The following is a 16,489-nucleotide window of genomic DNA, read 5'->3' on the forward strand; positions in this document are numbered from 1 at the left end:
GTGCAGCCATATCAGAGACTAACGCCGCACCTTTAAACTCAACCAACTACAACTACATTGGTCTAACACACCATGACAAAGGCAAGCAAAAATCTCATAAAAGTGTCGCCTATTGGCCTATTGCAATAGACCGCCTTCTCGAAATGAGTAAAATGGACAGTGGCCTTCTCACTGGTCACTGGCCTCTGAGATATCTTCTAAAAATGGGCAAATCAGACAGTGAGAACTGTCGTTTCTGTGACAACGAAAAAGAAACGGCAGAACATACTATGCAACTACGTAGCACTGTTTTGCAAACCACTAAAACTCCTAGAAGAGGTCAACTAGATTAAGGTATGCACAAAAGATCTCTAGGTCGAAGTGTGGTGAGGCGTATGGCTTTAACGACCTCACATATTCTAATCTAATGTATATTGCTGTATATGGCAAGGTTACTATACGTTTCTCGACCACGCTAAATATTATTTTGAGGCCGTGCAAACACATAGGCATACCGAGCGATAAGAAGTAGAAGTATTCACTTCAAAGATACAAAAGCTATCCAGAAATGTCGTTACGTTTTGATATGTAGCCACTATAGGGGCGGGGCTTGCGCGACCATCTTAAATATCATGGCTTTGGCTTTCCTCCGTTCAGTAGCTGTCCAGCCGTGCTAGCGTGAAGTCACTGTCTTTTCTTTTTATTTTACAACAGCTGTTTGAAATGATAAAATACGGATAAAAATGATAATACGGTTCTTGTTGGCCAAAAAACAACAAACCAATTGAAATTTGTGCGTTTTATGGAAACAATGTGATCACTGAAGGTTTAGTACGTCAATGGTGCATTAAATTCAAAAATAGCCGAACCAATGAGCAAGATGAAGAACGAAGTGGATGGCCAAGCATTGTGACTGATTGTTGACTTTTCTCGATTGATGATTTTTCTCTTCAATTCAAGTGGGAGGTGTTTCCTCATCCACCCTATAGTCCGGATCTTGCATCTAGCGACTACCACCAGTTTCGAGCAATGAAGATCTGGCAGTGCTTTGATGACGATGCGGAGCTACGGGACGGCATTGAATACCTGGTTGAAGTCTCAGACAGCAGAAATTTATGACAATGATATTTCAAAGCTAGTTCACGGCTATGATAAGCGGCTGAATTTGTTGGGAGATGATATGATTATGTAGAAAAATAGAATTTGGGTGTCTTTTTCAAATGTATATAATAAAATGTTTTTGTAGTACTTGTTTTTTTTTCTATTCCAAAACGTAACCTATTTTCTGGATAGCCCGCGTATAAAAAATTGCTCGAGCCTTTAAAAAAAGTTTAAATACATTAGGAACACTTTTCGCATGGGGCGACTTTTTGAGCCTTATTTAGGGGTGTTTCACGAAAGTGATTATGCAAAAATATCTCATGGGAACGAACGAACGAACCCGAGATTTTAGTCTTGTGTAAGAAAGAACAAATCTATAAAAAAGGAAAATTCCCTGTCCAATGGCTTGTATCTACCTTTATCCCTTTGCCAAAAAAGAACAACGTAACAAAGTGTCAAGAGCACCGACTGATAAGTCTGATGAGCCATTCTTTAAAAATATTCCTCAAAGTTCTTCACTACAGAATCTCCACAAAATGCTATAAGGTTATTGGTTGCTCACAATTTGGATGTCGAAAAGGCCTGGGTACCAGGGAAGCACTAGTTGCAACCCAAGTGCTAGCTCAGAACTGCTACGATCAAAGGAAAGATGTAATGATGTGTTTTATAGATTATGAAAAAGCCTTCGATCGAGTACAACATCATAAACTCGTACATATACTAAAACAACTTGACATAGATCAAAAAGACATTCGTTGCATAGAGGCTCTTTACTGGAATCAAACAGCTGTCGTCAAGGTGGATAATGAAACAACGCAAGCTCAAAAAATTCTCAGAGGTGTAAGACAGGGATACATTCTCTCCCTACTACTGTTCAATCTATATTCAGAAAGTATCTTCCAGGAAGCTCTTGAGGAATGCGAAAGCGGCATCAAAGTAAATGGTACCTGGGTCAATAATATACGATATGCGGATGACTCGGTCTTAATAGCAGACAATATGGAAGACCTCCAAAACCTTCTTAATAAAATTGGAGAGCATAGCGAGAACATGGAACTTAGCATCAACATAAAAAAGACGAAGTTCCTTATAATCAGCCGTCAATTACGTCAACATCAAAATTCAAGACTAGCATATAACAACCAAGATGTAGGGCGCGTAAGAAAGTTTAAGTACCTGGGAACCTGGCTATGTGAAGACTGGATGTCGGATATGGAAATTAAATGTCGGATAGAAAGAGCGAGAAGTGCATTCATGAAATTCAGAAACGTTTTTACGAACTCTGACTTTGACCTAAACCTAAGACTAAGATTCACAAAATGCTATATATGGTCGGTGCTCCTATATGGCATGGAAGGATGAACTTTAAAAATAAACACAATGAAAAAGCTAGAGGCATTTGAGATGTGGATCTATCGACGAATCCTTAAAGTTCCCTGGACCGCAAGAATAACAAATGAAGAAATCCTGAGAAGAATTGGTACAGAACGACAACTGATGTGCACAATTAAACAGAGAAAAACGGCATACCTGGGGCACCTAATTAGAAATGAAAGATACCAGTTTCTACAAACCTTAATTGAAGGAAAGATCGAAGGAAGAAGAGGAGTGGGCAGGAAGAAAATGTCATGGCTCCGTAATGTCAAACAATGGACAGGACTAAAAAACATAGGAGACCTAATACATACTGCAAGGGATAGAGAAAAATGGTCAAACGTGATCGCGAACATCCATTAGTGGATTGCATAAGAAGAAGAAGAAGAAGAAGAAAGAACAAAGAAATCTCCTCCTGTTGCGATTATCTGATTTATAAATTAAGTATAATTAGAAACCATAAAAGTAATCAAATGTCACCACATCTCTATGATAGCAATCGAGGTATAATAAGTTATATGAACATGCTCTGTATTTTTCTGAAACTAGCGTTAATTACGGCTCTGTTTGTGAATAAAATACCGATTTGCTTCATAAATTCATTGCATAAAATGATTCTTATGTCTTTTTATCTACGTTAACACGCAATGATGCATGTTGTACTGATTTTCTACAAGTTTGGAAGTCAGTAACGTTCAAGCCAGTCAAAATGAATAATATTGTCTGTTCTGTGGTCGTGATATTCTTATTAGCTGGATATTCTAGTAGTTTAAACTGCAAAAGATATTCATATCAAGCAGTTGCTACTAATTGTATAGAGGATATTATACTCCATCAATTTACCAAAAAAAGAGAGGAGCGTACTGCTCTGGTAGTCATAGTTACAGATAATTTTCTTAAATCTCCTGCAGCAGAAATACAAAATAATGTGGTAAAAAATATACATTCTACAAATAAGTCATTTACAATAAAAATTACATCATTATCGTCTATTTTAAAATCTCGTTACAAAGTCTACGACATATCTTACTACATACTTTTTCTTGATGAAAATTCCCAATTTGACACGATAGTGAAAAAGCTTGATAATGGTGAGATGTACAGTCCACGTGCTAAAATCTTGCTGTATGTTGAATTAGATCAGATGAAAAAGGAAGATATGGTGTACAATACTCTTCTATATTTTTTAAAAAACTTCTTTTTCAAGTCAATCGTTTTAACGTATTCGCAAGAACATACCTTTAATTTATATGCACTAAATATCACAGGCAAACCGAACCAAGTATGTGGAGCTAATCCAGAGCTATACATCATAGACCAATGTTCAAAAGGTTAGTTCAATTATTTTATACAGGTACAGGTTAAGTCCGGGCGAGATCGACCACATTTTGAAAAAAACTTTGTAACTGTTTTGGTTTCTGATATATATTTTTTAACTATTGAAACTGTTATGATATACCTACACTAATATGAACACACAGTTTGATACATTGTAACTGGTCGATAATTGTATGTAACAGTCGAACATTGTAACACCATGGGAGATACCCATGGGCAGGGGTGCTTTAAACTATATATTATTATTGTCATCCAAAGTATAAAAAATGTAATGTACAACATCTTCACGTCTGCGCCCCCCCCCCTAAAAATTTTTATATGGGCGCCCAGCACCAACTACAAAAAATAACAAAACATAAAATAAAAAAACATATTAGAACAGTATATAGTCCTGTCGCCAGGGGGGGTACAACGGCCTCGTTAATTCAGATGGACTTACTCAAGTTTTTTTTATGTATTTTGACCCGTAGAACACGAATTTTTTGGGTAACAGTTGATCCGGATGTCGATAAGATTGTTATAGACCAAGAACTTGAGGAATCAAATAACAGCGATTTTTGGCAAAACAAAACAATATTTTGTATTTTTTGGGCCATTTTAAGTAAAAAATATTTCTACAAGTTTTTTCGTAGGATGCACAGTTTTCGAGATAAGCGCGGTTGAACTTTAAAAAAATCGAAAAATTGCAATTTTTGAACCCGAATAACTTTTGATTAAAAAATAAAATAGCAAGTCTGCTTACCGCATTTGAAAGTTTAAGTCAAATTATATCGGTTTTGATTATTTGCATTGGTAAAAATTTATTTTTTTATTGTTTAACAAAGCTATAAACACGTAGGGTTTCCCGTGCTTTTACATGCGTTTTAACGCATGTAACGTAGAAATAGTCTTGATTGCACTAGTACCTATTCTACCTACTCGTTCGATTTTAAATGCGAAATCATAGAAACATCACTCACGCACTAGTTGTTTGTAGCTTTGTTTAACAATAACACAATAAATTTTTAGCAATGCAAATAATCAAAACCGACATAATTTGACTTGAACTTTCAAAGGCGCTAAGCAGAATTGCTATTTTATTTTTTAATCAAAAGTTATTCGGGTTTAAAAATTGCAGTTTATCGATTTTTTGAAAGTTCAACCGCGTTTATCTCGAAAACTGTGCATCCTACTAAAAAACTTGTAGAAATATTTTTTGCTTAAAATGACCCAAAAAATACAAAATATTGTTTTGTTTTGCCAAAAATCGCTGTTATTTGATTCCTCAAGTTCTTGGTCTATAACAATCTTATCGACATCCGGATCAACTGTTACCCAAAAAATTCGTGTTCTACGGGTCAAAATACATAAAAAAAACTTGGGTAAGTCCATCTGAATTAACGAGGCCGTTGTACCCCCCCTGGCGACAGGACTAATACGAAAATACGAACAAAAACGTATCATCATCATACAGCCTCAAAAGTCCACTGCTGAACATAGGCCTTCCCCTCCTTTGATTTCTCGTGTTTCCTCGAGTCTTTAACACCGTTGAAATTTTGCGTCGCTCTCATGCAGATTTTATTTAACATTCTTAAATCGTTAGTCCATCCTGTAGGTGGTCTCTTGTTTTCCCTTGGTCTACATTCCAATAACCTCTTTTTCCATTGCCCCTCTGTCATTCTAGCTATGTGTCCTGCCCATCGTTATTTTAGTCTGGCTATCCTTTCGATGACGTCAGCCAACTTGGTGGTTCTTCCGATATCTTCGTTTTTTATTTTGTCTAGCAGAGTTATTCCTAACATGAACCGCCCGATTTTTCTTTGTGTGACTCGCAGTTCGGTAGCCGAGGCTTTTGTTAAGGTAAGTGTTTCTGCTCCGTATATCAACACTGGAAAGACGCATTGATCAAATACTTTTCTCTTTAGGCATGTGAGCAGCTCACTTTTAAAAGTCTTTCTCAGTTTTCCATATGCTACCTACACAAGACCGATTTTTCTCTTCAGTTCAAGCATATGATTATCCTTGCCAATCATAATTTTATGTTTTAGGTAGGTATTTATATTTATCTACGAGTTCTATTTCTTGCCAACAAATACTGATGTTTTGGTTGGGTACCTACCAAATTTGTTATTATTTTTATTTTCAAGATGTTTATATTTAAACATACTTTTTCTGTAGCCACGACGAGTTCCTGTACCATCTCTCTTCATAGGCGTAATTCGGGGGTGGCAGCTGCCACCCCAAAGTTTTGTACCCTCCTATTTTGCCACCAAAAGATTGACCCACAAAACTAAATTTTATTTACTGTTTGATTACCAGTGGCGGCTCGTCAGAGGAGGCAAGGGAGGCTCAGCCTCCCCATAAATTTTTTACACACTCTATACTGTTTTGTTTATCATGAATCGCGAAAACAACAATTACTCTCACTATATTATACAACGTGTAAATTCCATATTATCACTAATTATCCATACGTACGGAGCATTAGCATTAGAACGCATGATCGCGTCTCAGTTTTATTACATATTATAGTAGGCAGGACCCTGGGTTATCCCGAGATGCACGAACGGAGCCGAGAAGCCCAGCTTTCTCCGTTGCTAATGCTCCGTGCAGCGCAGCAGGCGTTTAAGGAGACCCGGTCTCCTAACAGTGGCATCTACGGCGCCATTACACGTTGCCCGGAGATATACCAAGGGAGGCAGTGTAGCTTCTCAGCTCCGTTGGGTGGTTGGGTGCGTCTCGGGACAACGAATTTTAGGGTCCTGACTAAAAATAATGAAAAATCTAAAAGTGCGAATTTTGTTATGAAATTTGGTATGTGGGGTTATAATAATATTTGGAACAACTTACTCAAATAACTTTTTCCGATATCTCTAACTCAAAGCAAAATATCGGTAATTTATCGTGTTTTTGAATTCGCAGTAGGCCGCGTTTAGAATTAAAAAAATTCAGTTGAGTATCTTAAAAATTTGAAGCTTCATTATGTATGGACTGCAAGACTTCAAATCTGTATTTATTTTGATATGCATAGTATCTATTTACTACAAATAGATGGAATTGTTAACAAATAAACGACACAAACTTTGGTATTAAACTTTTACTATTAGACTAACTATTTTTAAAATGATGATATCATGAAATTATGAATTAGGATGATATTATGAAATGTAAATAAAAAATGGTCAAAAGATGGGGCCTTAAATTACATTTTTTGGCGCATTTTTTTGCTAGTGCAAATTTGTCTAGATATTTTACAGTTAGGTATAGCCTCCCCTATTGTAAAAATCACGAGCCGCCACTGTTGATTACTGCTCTAGAATTACTGAAAAATGTGGGTTTCGTCCAGCGGAGCTCCCAAGGAGAAGAAAAGGAAAAATCCCAGATAAACTTAGCGGAGGCTCTAAAGCTCCATTTGAAATGGTTAAGAGCACCTAAAAGCTACCGTTTTTTTCCCACTCCTTGACACTTTGGAACAGGAAATTGAAAATAGGCTGCAGAAAAACAATTTGGATGTACATACTTAACCACCTGAGCCAATTGTCGGGAAGACATGAAGTAGTGGAGGAAAGCATCAAGTTTGTTTCAGAATACTACTCTTTGGATGGGGAGTCACTTTTTTACGAAATGAAAATTTTTCATAACATGAAAGAAATGAGAAACAAAACAGTTAAAGAAAAATCGTCAGTTTTTGTGGAAATGGCTCTAAAAAATGTCTTGCCCATGACGTTTGAAATATTCAGGTTATTTTTCACGATACTACTAAACTCAGCTGGGTGTGAAGTGAAAGGACCTTTGCATGCCTGAGCAGTGGCGGTCTCAAGGGGGGCGACGGGGGCGATTGCCCCCCCCCCCCAGAAATCTTAGTTTTCTGAAAAATTGAGAAGTTAATATACATATTAATCCGAAGTGTGAGGTCGAACTAATGCATTGCTATTATTGGACAAAATAATCTAACAGTGTGAAAACGTCCGTAGACAGATTATTTTAATAGCCTACGGTTAGTTTTGATATAACGTAACAACATCAAATACGGTACAGTGACGTTTCTGTAATGTTGTCGTTGAAGTCACAGTGGCAGTGGCAACACTGTATAAATCACAGAGAATAGAACAAATCTTCTTCAGTCAGACGTTGCTTGCTAGCCTTGCTAGTTGCTACATATTGGCCGTGTATCAATGCCTGGCAAAGTCAAAGGGCTATAAGTGTCAGTTTGCTCAAGCGTTTCCTTTTCCATGTGCAACTGCAAAAGACGACATCGACATGGTAAGTTTGTTTTAATTATGTCCTTAACTCATTCGTATTTATATCTTTAGCTGCCTTGGGTTTAACTTAAGGGTTTAAAAGAAAACCTGTAGTTTTGGTGTACCGTAGGCTATAGAGAATTATTCACAGGCCTACCGCTTAGGCTATTAACTCACAAACAAACGTAACATTTTATGACGAAATGAAATATAACGAAATGAAATGCTTATTGAAAGGTGAACTACAGCTTTGGGAAATGCAATGGAAAGACACGGACGAATTTCCAAAAACAGCGCTGGACGCGTTAGACAGTTGTAACAGAGATTTGTTCCCTACAGTCAGCAAGCTACTTCTAGTCTTAGCTACACTTCCCATCAGCAATGCTTCTGCAGAGCGTAGCTTTCAATCTCTAAAGAGAATAAAGTCGTGGCTAAGAACACGGATGCGTCAAGACAGGTTGACTGGACTTGCTCTACTCCATGCCCATCGAGACATCCCTGTAGACCCAACGAAAGTTTTAGAACGATTCGCCAAAAGTGGCCATCGAAGACTTAATTCGATTTGTAATTACATTCTTTTTAAAACCTTATAACTTGTTATTTTATTACCTACTTATAACCTAATAAAACTATTACAATGTATAATGTGAACCTCCTTTTTTCCATTCTAATAGACTAATTTGTATTGTATATTTATTGTAAATTTTAACATTTTAAAAGGTAAAATGTGTTTTGAGCTCTTTCAATTCAAGCGTAAAACTAACATTGTCAGACCAAACCTCTGAAGTTTGACGTTTGTTCGTGATAAAGTAAAACCACCTAAATCGTCAAAGGTTTAGAAAGATGAGACTTGCTTCAGAGGCTTGCCATTGAAAAATACTATCACCCACAAACCTTTTCTATTAGACTTTGAGTTGTTTTCAACAGTTCTAAATTGGTTTTTGATACAATCACAAGAATACAAAATATATTTTGAATATTTTATTTTTAAGTTAGCCGAACAATATTTACAAGCTTTAGAGGCTAGCTTTTTTATTTTTTATTATAGTGTAAAACTGTTTCCACTCATACTAATTGTAATAATAATAAGTGATTTTCCTTTTTCTCCGTTCGTCACAACCACTAAGTGACAGTCAGTCCATATTCGGTCCATCAACTGTTCAAATGAATAAAATGCCTTTAAAACTCTCAAAATCTTGCCATATTTTTAAAAATTTTCCGGACCCCCTTTCCGGCTGGGGGGCTGCACCCCCCAGACCCCCCTGCAACAGACCATCGCCCCTCCCAAAATCTGACTCTGAGACCGCCACTGTGCCTGAGAAGATTAAAAACCTACACCAGAAACGCTAGCGGCCAGGAAAGTATGTCTGCATTGGGGCTTTTAGCCATTGAAAGGTATCCAGTAGAATCCTAGGTTGTTACACAAGGTTGGGGTAGATATTGTAAAAAATCGAAAATCAGGATGTGTAGGTACAGCCAGTGTGTATAGTTATAGAAAAATATTGTATAAATTGCATAAAACCCTTCTATTTTGCATCAAAATTTACAAAATTTTCCCGGGGCCCGGGGGGGGGGGAACCCCCAAACCCCCGGTAGATTTGTCACCCCAATGAAATTCGTGAAATGACGCCTATGTCCTCTTTCCATTCCTAGATCCTCAGCTATTATGACCAGCCAATCCAAATTCTCAAAAGCATGTTCCAGCACCACATTCAAAAGTGTAGGTGAAATTGGATCTCCTTGCCTAACCCTACGTTCTTTTTTTTATGCGACTACTATTAATATGTAATTTGACAGTGGTTGTTGCATGCATACATTATATTATACCTATATGTAATATGTATAATAATTTTGTATACCTGCTTGTCCATTGTTTAAGCACCTGTAGTCTGTAGTATTTTGCTTAGCTCAACTGTGTCAAAGGCTTTGTGAAAATCGATAAATATTAGCACTAGAGGTTATTGTATTCCACTATCTCCTCTATTAAGGTATTTATGCTTTGTAGACGATCATTAGTCTGCAACTTTTTCGGAATCCTGGCTGTTCTCTTGGTTGATGAAGTCTCATTTTCTTTCCATTCTTCTAACTAATATTTGGTTTAGTTTTGCCTTTTTATTCGATGTCTAGCATAAGCAACTTATGTTGTTGGCTTATTGTCTCATTAACTATAGTATATACAGTACGTAAATCGTTCTACTGGACATAGGGAATATACATTGAGATCATTGTGGCAACTGCGCTAACCTGTTTTAGTTGAAACTTCTGTTCGAATACGAGTTTCTGGTGCAGTAGAGCTGTTACAACGAATAGAATGAATGATTTTGAATGCAAGGCAGTCCATAAATAAATCAAAAACAAATATTATGACTCATGAATTAATAATTTTACTTTAATTTTTAAAATATCTTTTATTTAAAAACTAATTTCCAAATTAAACAGACACAGTTTTCTCAAAAATAGTTCTACTACAATGTCATGTTTTGACGTTTATTTGTGTCAGCCGAAATTATTTGTCAATTTTGAGGTTAATGCATCTTAATTCTAACAACTATATTTTCATTGAAACAGCGGAGTTGCCACAATTATCTTAATTTAATGCAATGTACGTATTTATGTATCTAAATATATACGATGTATGTTCCCTATGTCCAGCTGAACGATTTACGCACTGTATTACTTTGCAGTCCTAACATTCCTGTATATTTTCTTTCTTGTCATGAAATAATCTATTTGGGACTGATTTTGTCCACTTAAGTAGGTAATAAGTTGAGTTTCTCTCTTTTGAAAGGTATGTGTTAACAATTGCCATATCTAATTCTGTTGCTAATTCAAGCATCTCATCTCCAGATTCATTTCTAGTTTCAAAGCCTTCATATTCTGTCTTGGACTGACCCACATGTGCATTAAAATCACTTCCTATTTTCTTCTACCCCTCTCTTATCCGATTCCTATTTGTGCTAAATCTCTATTGAATATGACTTGCAAACTTTTTATCTAACCTTATTTTCGATGTTTCGACTCGACCAATAATTTTTTTGTTTTACGAAAATTTTGACAATATGATATGAATTTTTAAAATTGTTTTAGGTAAAATGAAAAACCCTTTAAAAGAGTATTTCAGCAAATCCATAGAAAATACTTTTTCCAAATGCATATTAAACGTAATAACGAAACCATATCAGCCGTTCGTCATCAACGAAAATGAAGGTTTTGAGATCGATTTGATCAAAGTGATAGCTTCTAGTTTGAACATTAAACTAAATATCACATTGGATACTGCATCAACTTCTTGGGGTAGAAAAGTAAACGATACTTGGGTAGGACTTGTTAAATACGTTTGCAATGACGGATATCTTGGAATTGGAAATATTGCTTATGGATTATTTATGGACAGACAGTTAAACTTTTTTGGGCTTAATCAACTAGAGTTAGTAGTTATTGTAGTACCTATAGCTCAGTACGTTCCCAGATGGAGAATTCTAACAGCAATATTTACCGTTGAAATGTGGGGCATATGTGCAGGTACTGTTATATTCTTCGCACTCTCATTTTACTTATCTGGAAATCGCAAACATTCTTTTCTGACCGCGTTTCAGATCATAATTAGCCATGCTGTGGATAAATTCCCCAAAAGAAACGTTCATAAGATATTCTTTACTGGTTTAAGTGTACTCAGCATTGTTTTATCCTCGGCATATACTTTCTCCATTTTAAAATATTTAAAAAATCCCATGAAAGAACATCAAGTTTCTGAATATAGAGAACTACGTGATGGAGATTTAAATTACAAATGGGGAGGTCTTTCCTATTATAAACAGTTTTTCCACAACAAACGTGTTCATGACGGCTACGAAACTCTTTCTCCAGACATTGAAAATGTTGAGTACTGGCTAAGACGAGTTGGAGAAGACAGAGACACTTGGACAGTAGCAAGCAAAACTTACGTAAAATACCTTATTGCTATCGACAGCAACGTAACTGTAGACGAAGATGGTCAACCAAAAATATTTTATTTCAAGAAACCGGTAAATACTTACATGCTCTCCATTATGTTACAACGTGGAAATTATTTTAACCCTCATTTTAAACGACTTATAAAGAAGATGTTTAGGTTCGGCATTATAGATTACCACTGGAGGACATACAAAAACAAAATCTTTCTAAGTAATGTTAAATACCAGCAATCGTTGGGTCACCCGAAATCTTTATCTCTTAATGATATACAGGGAGCTTTTGCACTGCTAGTGTTTGGTTACGTATGCGCTCTATTAGTAATCGCGCTTGAACTTATATACAAAAAAATCAGTTTACACAAAAAATGTTGCATGACACAAAAGAGCTTTAAAATGTATCACAAGGTTAATAAGAAACCAAGCAAGAAAAATTTAAAAAAATGAATACACACTAAATTGTATTTGGTGTCGATAAGTCGATACTGTTTAAAGGCGTACAGTTTTTTTTAATCTTTGAATTGCTTAATCCATTCAGCCACTATAGACAATAATAAATAATAAGAATTGAATCTCACCAGGGTCAGGAATTTTTCGTTTATTATGAATTAATAAATGAAAATAGTTTCTGTTCTTGTGGGATCGGTACTCACCGGAGGGACGGCAGACATTCGGATATTACAATTAACGTCTCTTTGCAAAGACAATGACGTCGAATTTACAAAGTAACAAGACACTTACTCAACACACACACAACACATGACACTAGGTACCTAACTGCAAAAAATTCACAGTACCTACCATGATAATGGCCATTAGTTGTCGAGGAATTAGCTAAATCAAAAATAATAATAATAAGATTATGTACCTACATACGCGCACATAATATACACTCATGTATTTAAAATAAGTGTAACAGTATTAATAAATAAAAACACAGAAAATACAAAAACCGAAGTGGAAACATTACATTGACCAGTAGATATATTGTATATTCTTCATTTAGAGCTCTAACCAACTTAAATTGATTTACAAATAAGGAATAAGGAATATCGAAGAAGAGGTAAAAGACCAAATAATTAAAGCCAGTGGAACGGCCGGATGCCTAAACGACACAATTTGGAAAATCAAACACTTAAGAGTGTAAACAAAGACCCGAATATATAAGTCAGTTATTAGGCCAGTTATGACTTACACGGCCGAAACAAGATCAGACACAAGCACAACACAAAGACATCTGGAGACCAACGAAATGAAGATCTTAGGAAGGATTTCTGGAAAAGGACTACAGGACAGGGTAAAAAGCGAAGAAATCAGACGCATATGTGGGTTAGACAATATAAATACCTGGGTAAAAAACAGAAAAGAAGAGTGGAATCAACACATAAGCAGGATGTCTGAATCAAGGATAGTAAGAATAGCCAGGGACAAGTCACCGTTAGGCAAAGAAGTATAGGACGCCCAAGGAAAAGATGGAGTGACAATTTAGGGGCAGAATAAAAGGCATCGTTGAAGAAAAACAGGCAGTACTGCCTATATAAAAGAAAAAGAAGAAGAATAAGAATAAGGAATTAGTGAACAAGGTTACTTTTTACATTGATCTCATTGGAGACTCCATCCTATCTCTAAAAGACATTTTCAACTGGGTGGAGGGAGCAACAAGTGAAGTATGGCTGAAGATTAATAAAGAGAAGACGAAATATATGTATAAATAGGACGACGGGAAGAGACAGGATAGGACATAATGTGACGGTCAACACCTTCAATTTCGAAAGAATACAACGTTTTAAGTAACTGGGGGATGTAAACACAGCTGGCAACGATGTTACTAAAGAAATAAAAGACAGAATCCAATCGGCAATTTCAACACATTAGAACCTTGTACCTGTCCCTTCAAAACTAGTTCTTTACCGATATACCCGCCAACTATCTTTCCCGCTAAACAACAAAGCTAGAAGTCGGAATGGGACGTTTCATCGCCGCCGTTTCGATGCCGCCGGTTCATCGCCAGTCCATTTTATCGCCGTCATATCTCGCATTTCCTAGAATTCCTAATTAATACTAAAAATAAATAATAATTGTAACTGTCGAAAATTCGGAAATATATCAGATAGCGATTAATTGACTGGCGATGAATCGGCCGGCATCGAAACGGCGGCATCGAAACGGCGGCTATGAAACGTCCCATTCCGACTTCGGGTCTAGGACGTTTCATCGCCGCCGTTTCGATGCCGCCAGATAGCGATTAATTGACTGGCGATGAATCGGCCGGCATCGGCATCGAACTGGCGGCATCGAAACGGCGGCGATGAAACGTCCTAGACCCGCTAGAAGTTGCCCAACTACAAACTGAGAGTCTGTTACCAGCCTTTACCAAGAGCACACCGCATTTTAAGGGCGGTAGTTTTCGTCTGTTTCTCAACAAATCTAACTAAATAATTAGTGTCAGTGGCTATAGCAACTTGGCCGTAAGTGATTAGTACCAAATGGTAAATCAGTCATAGCTGTATCAACTGTAAGTAGAAAAAAGATAATATGTACATCTTATTTAATCACCTATCATCAAACTCGCGGTGTTGTCATTGCATCTAAACGGTTTGCTGTTCCAACAAGTTAAACTCTAAGCGGTATAAGCTGTCTCACAATTAAACTTATAATTTAAACATACAATTAAACTCATAATTTAAACGTATAATATCTTCTATCTCTCACGTATCCTTCTACTCATTTAACTCGTCAATAAACATATTTTTTATTGTTCTGTAAACAACATTGTGTGTAATTTCCTACCAATCATTCCCTATCCCTTGTAAAGAGTAATCCTTACAGGTGCTGGATTCCCAGCTGGTCCTTCGAAAAAGCAGAAGAAGAATTCCCAAAACCTATGTGCGAAAGCCGAACACTGAACCAGCCGAGTTCGCTACAGCGAGCTTCTTAATCGCACAGCACGTGCACAGACTTCATAATGAGAGACTTGTAAGACTGGTATAGGAGGAGATTCTTACAGGCAAAAGACCACTCGGAAGTCCCAGAAGACATGAAGAGATAACATCTAAGCAGATCTCCGGAAAATGAACATCCCATTTGACCCTAGGTTGATGGAAGACCGAACAAATTGGAAAAAATTTGTACAGTCAGCCAGGACCCACTCAGGGTTATCGATCAAAACGATAATGGAGAGGGAGTTACTATTACATAAGGATAAAACGAGGAACAATTGCTAAACCTAAACACATTCAAACCGACTCTTTTCCTCTAAATGGACTAAATTTTCCTCTTAGTCCTTTTAAAAATTCCCAGATAATCTGTTTTATTTTATAGTTTCGTCACGACATGTATAATCCATGTATTATTTTTTATGTGTTTTTGTTCTATTAGCTCCTTAGTATTAAGTATTATTTAACGTATGGCATTTTCACACCTTTGTAAGATTATAATATAATAAACAATAAAGAAATTAAATTATAATTGACTCTATATAAAAATACTTAGTTATGTCCAATTTATAGGCAAACATCGAGATTGTTTATGTACACAAGAAAAGAATTTTCCTGTAGCTGGCTGTATACCATTTTACCAATAATCACAAAAAATTTATTGAAAATCCCTTATAAAACGTATATAATAATTTATTAAAGAAGATCTAAACGATGACATTATCTATTATTTATTACAATTATTTATTTACAATTTATTAAAAGAAACGACGACATTAGACAACAAATGTAAATAGAAAGAACAATCATAGATGACATCGAAAAACAACAGCTAGTTATGGTACGGACACGTAAGACGAATGGAGGAAAGAAGAATCCCAAAAAAGTGTTAGAATAAACCCCCACAGAAAAACGTAAACGAGTAAGACCAGCAGCTACATGGATAAAGGGCATCTCTAATGCGATAAGAAAGAAATTTAAGATAGGAAGACTGTCACAATAGAAAGGATCGCCACTCCTTTCTATTGTGACAGTCTTCCTCTCTTAAATTTCTTAAATTAGGAACGGAAAGGCGTAAAACGCTATAAAACCGGATTTAATATTTATAATATGTATAAATAATTTATTAAAATCCCTTAAGGGCTACATCAAAATCACAGAACGTTTTCGATATAAAAAGATCATCACCAGTGCTGTGCTGATATAGGTTAATCACATGCTGAGCTACCAAAAATACTTGGGTATAAACCTTTTAAATGTTTTACAAATATGTTAAATTCACATTACTATGTATACCTAATTCCAACCGATAGATAAAATTGTGATAGATATGATCCTTAGGTATCGCATGACTCCCCACACAACATGTGAGTTGCTGATCTGAAGGATATGTCCTTACATTACGGACGATGGTTGGCAACAGACGATATACTAGACCAAGAGGCAGCGCTGAAAAATCTCTTTGAATTTACTAAAGCTAGATTTTTCAAAGTTGATTACTGTGAGTGTGTAGAGAAACATACTGCGGTCGGTCAAGCGAAACGTAGAACAGGGGTTACTGAGAGGGTATCAAAGTTGCTTTCCTACGAAG

General features: G+C 36.2%; 1 protein-coding gene across 1 annotated transcript; it reads left to right on the plus strand.

Moving 5' to 3' along the window:
• The first annotated feature begins 11,104 nt into the window (after positions 1-11,104).
• LOC114336725 (uncharacterized) lies at positions 11,105-12,409 on the plus strand. The gene has a single exon (XM_028287083.2). It carries the CDS (start codon positions 11,105-11,107, stop codon positions 12,407-12,409), a length of 1,305 nt encoding a protein of 434 aa, XP_028142884.2.
• The last annotated feature ends 4,080 nt before the right edge of the window (positions 12,410-16,489 follow it).

Source organism: Diabrotica virgifera, chromosome 5, assembly GCF_917563875.1.
Source record: "Diabrotica virgifera virgifera chromosome 5, PGI_DIABVI_V3a".
Lineage (NCBI taxonomy): Eukaryota > Metazoa > Arthropoda > Insecta > Coleoptera > Chrysomelidae > Diabrotica > Diabrotica virgifera.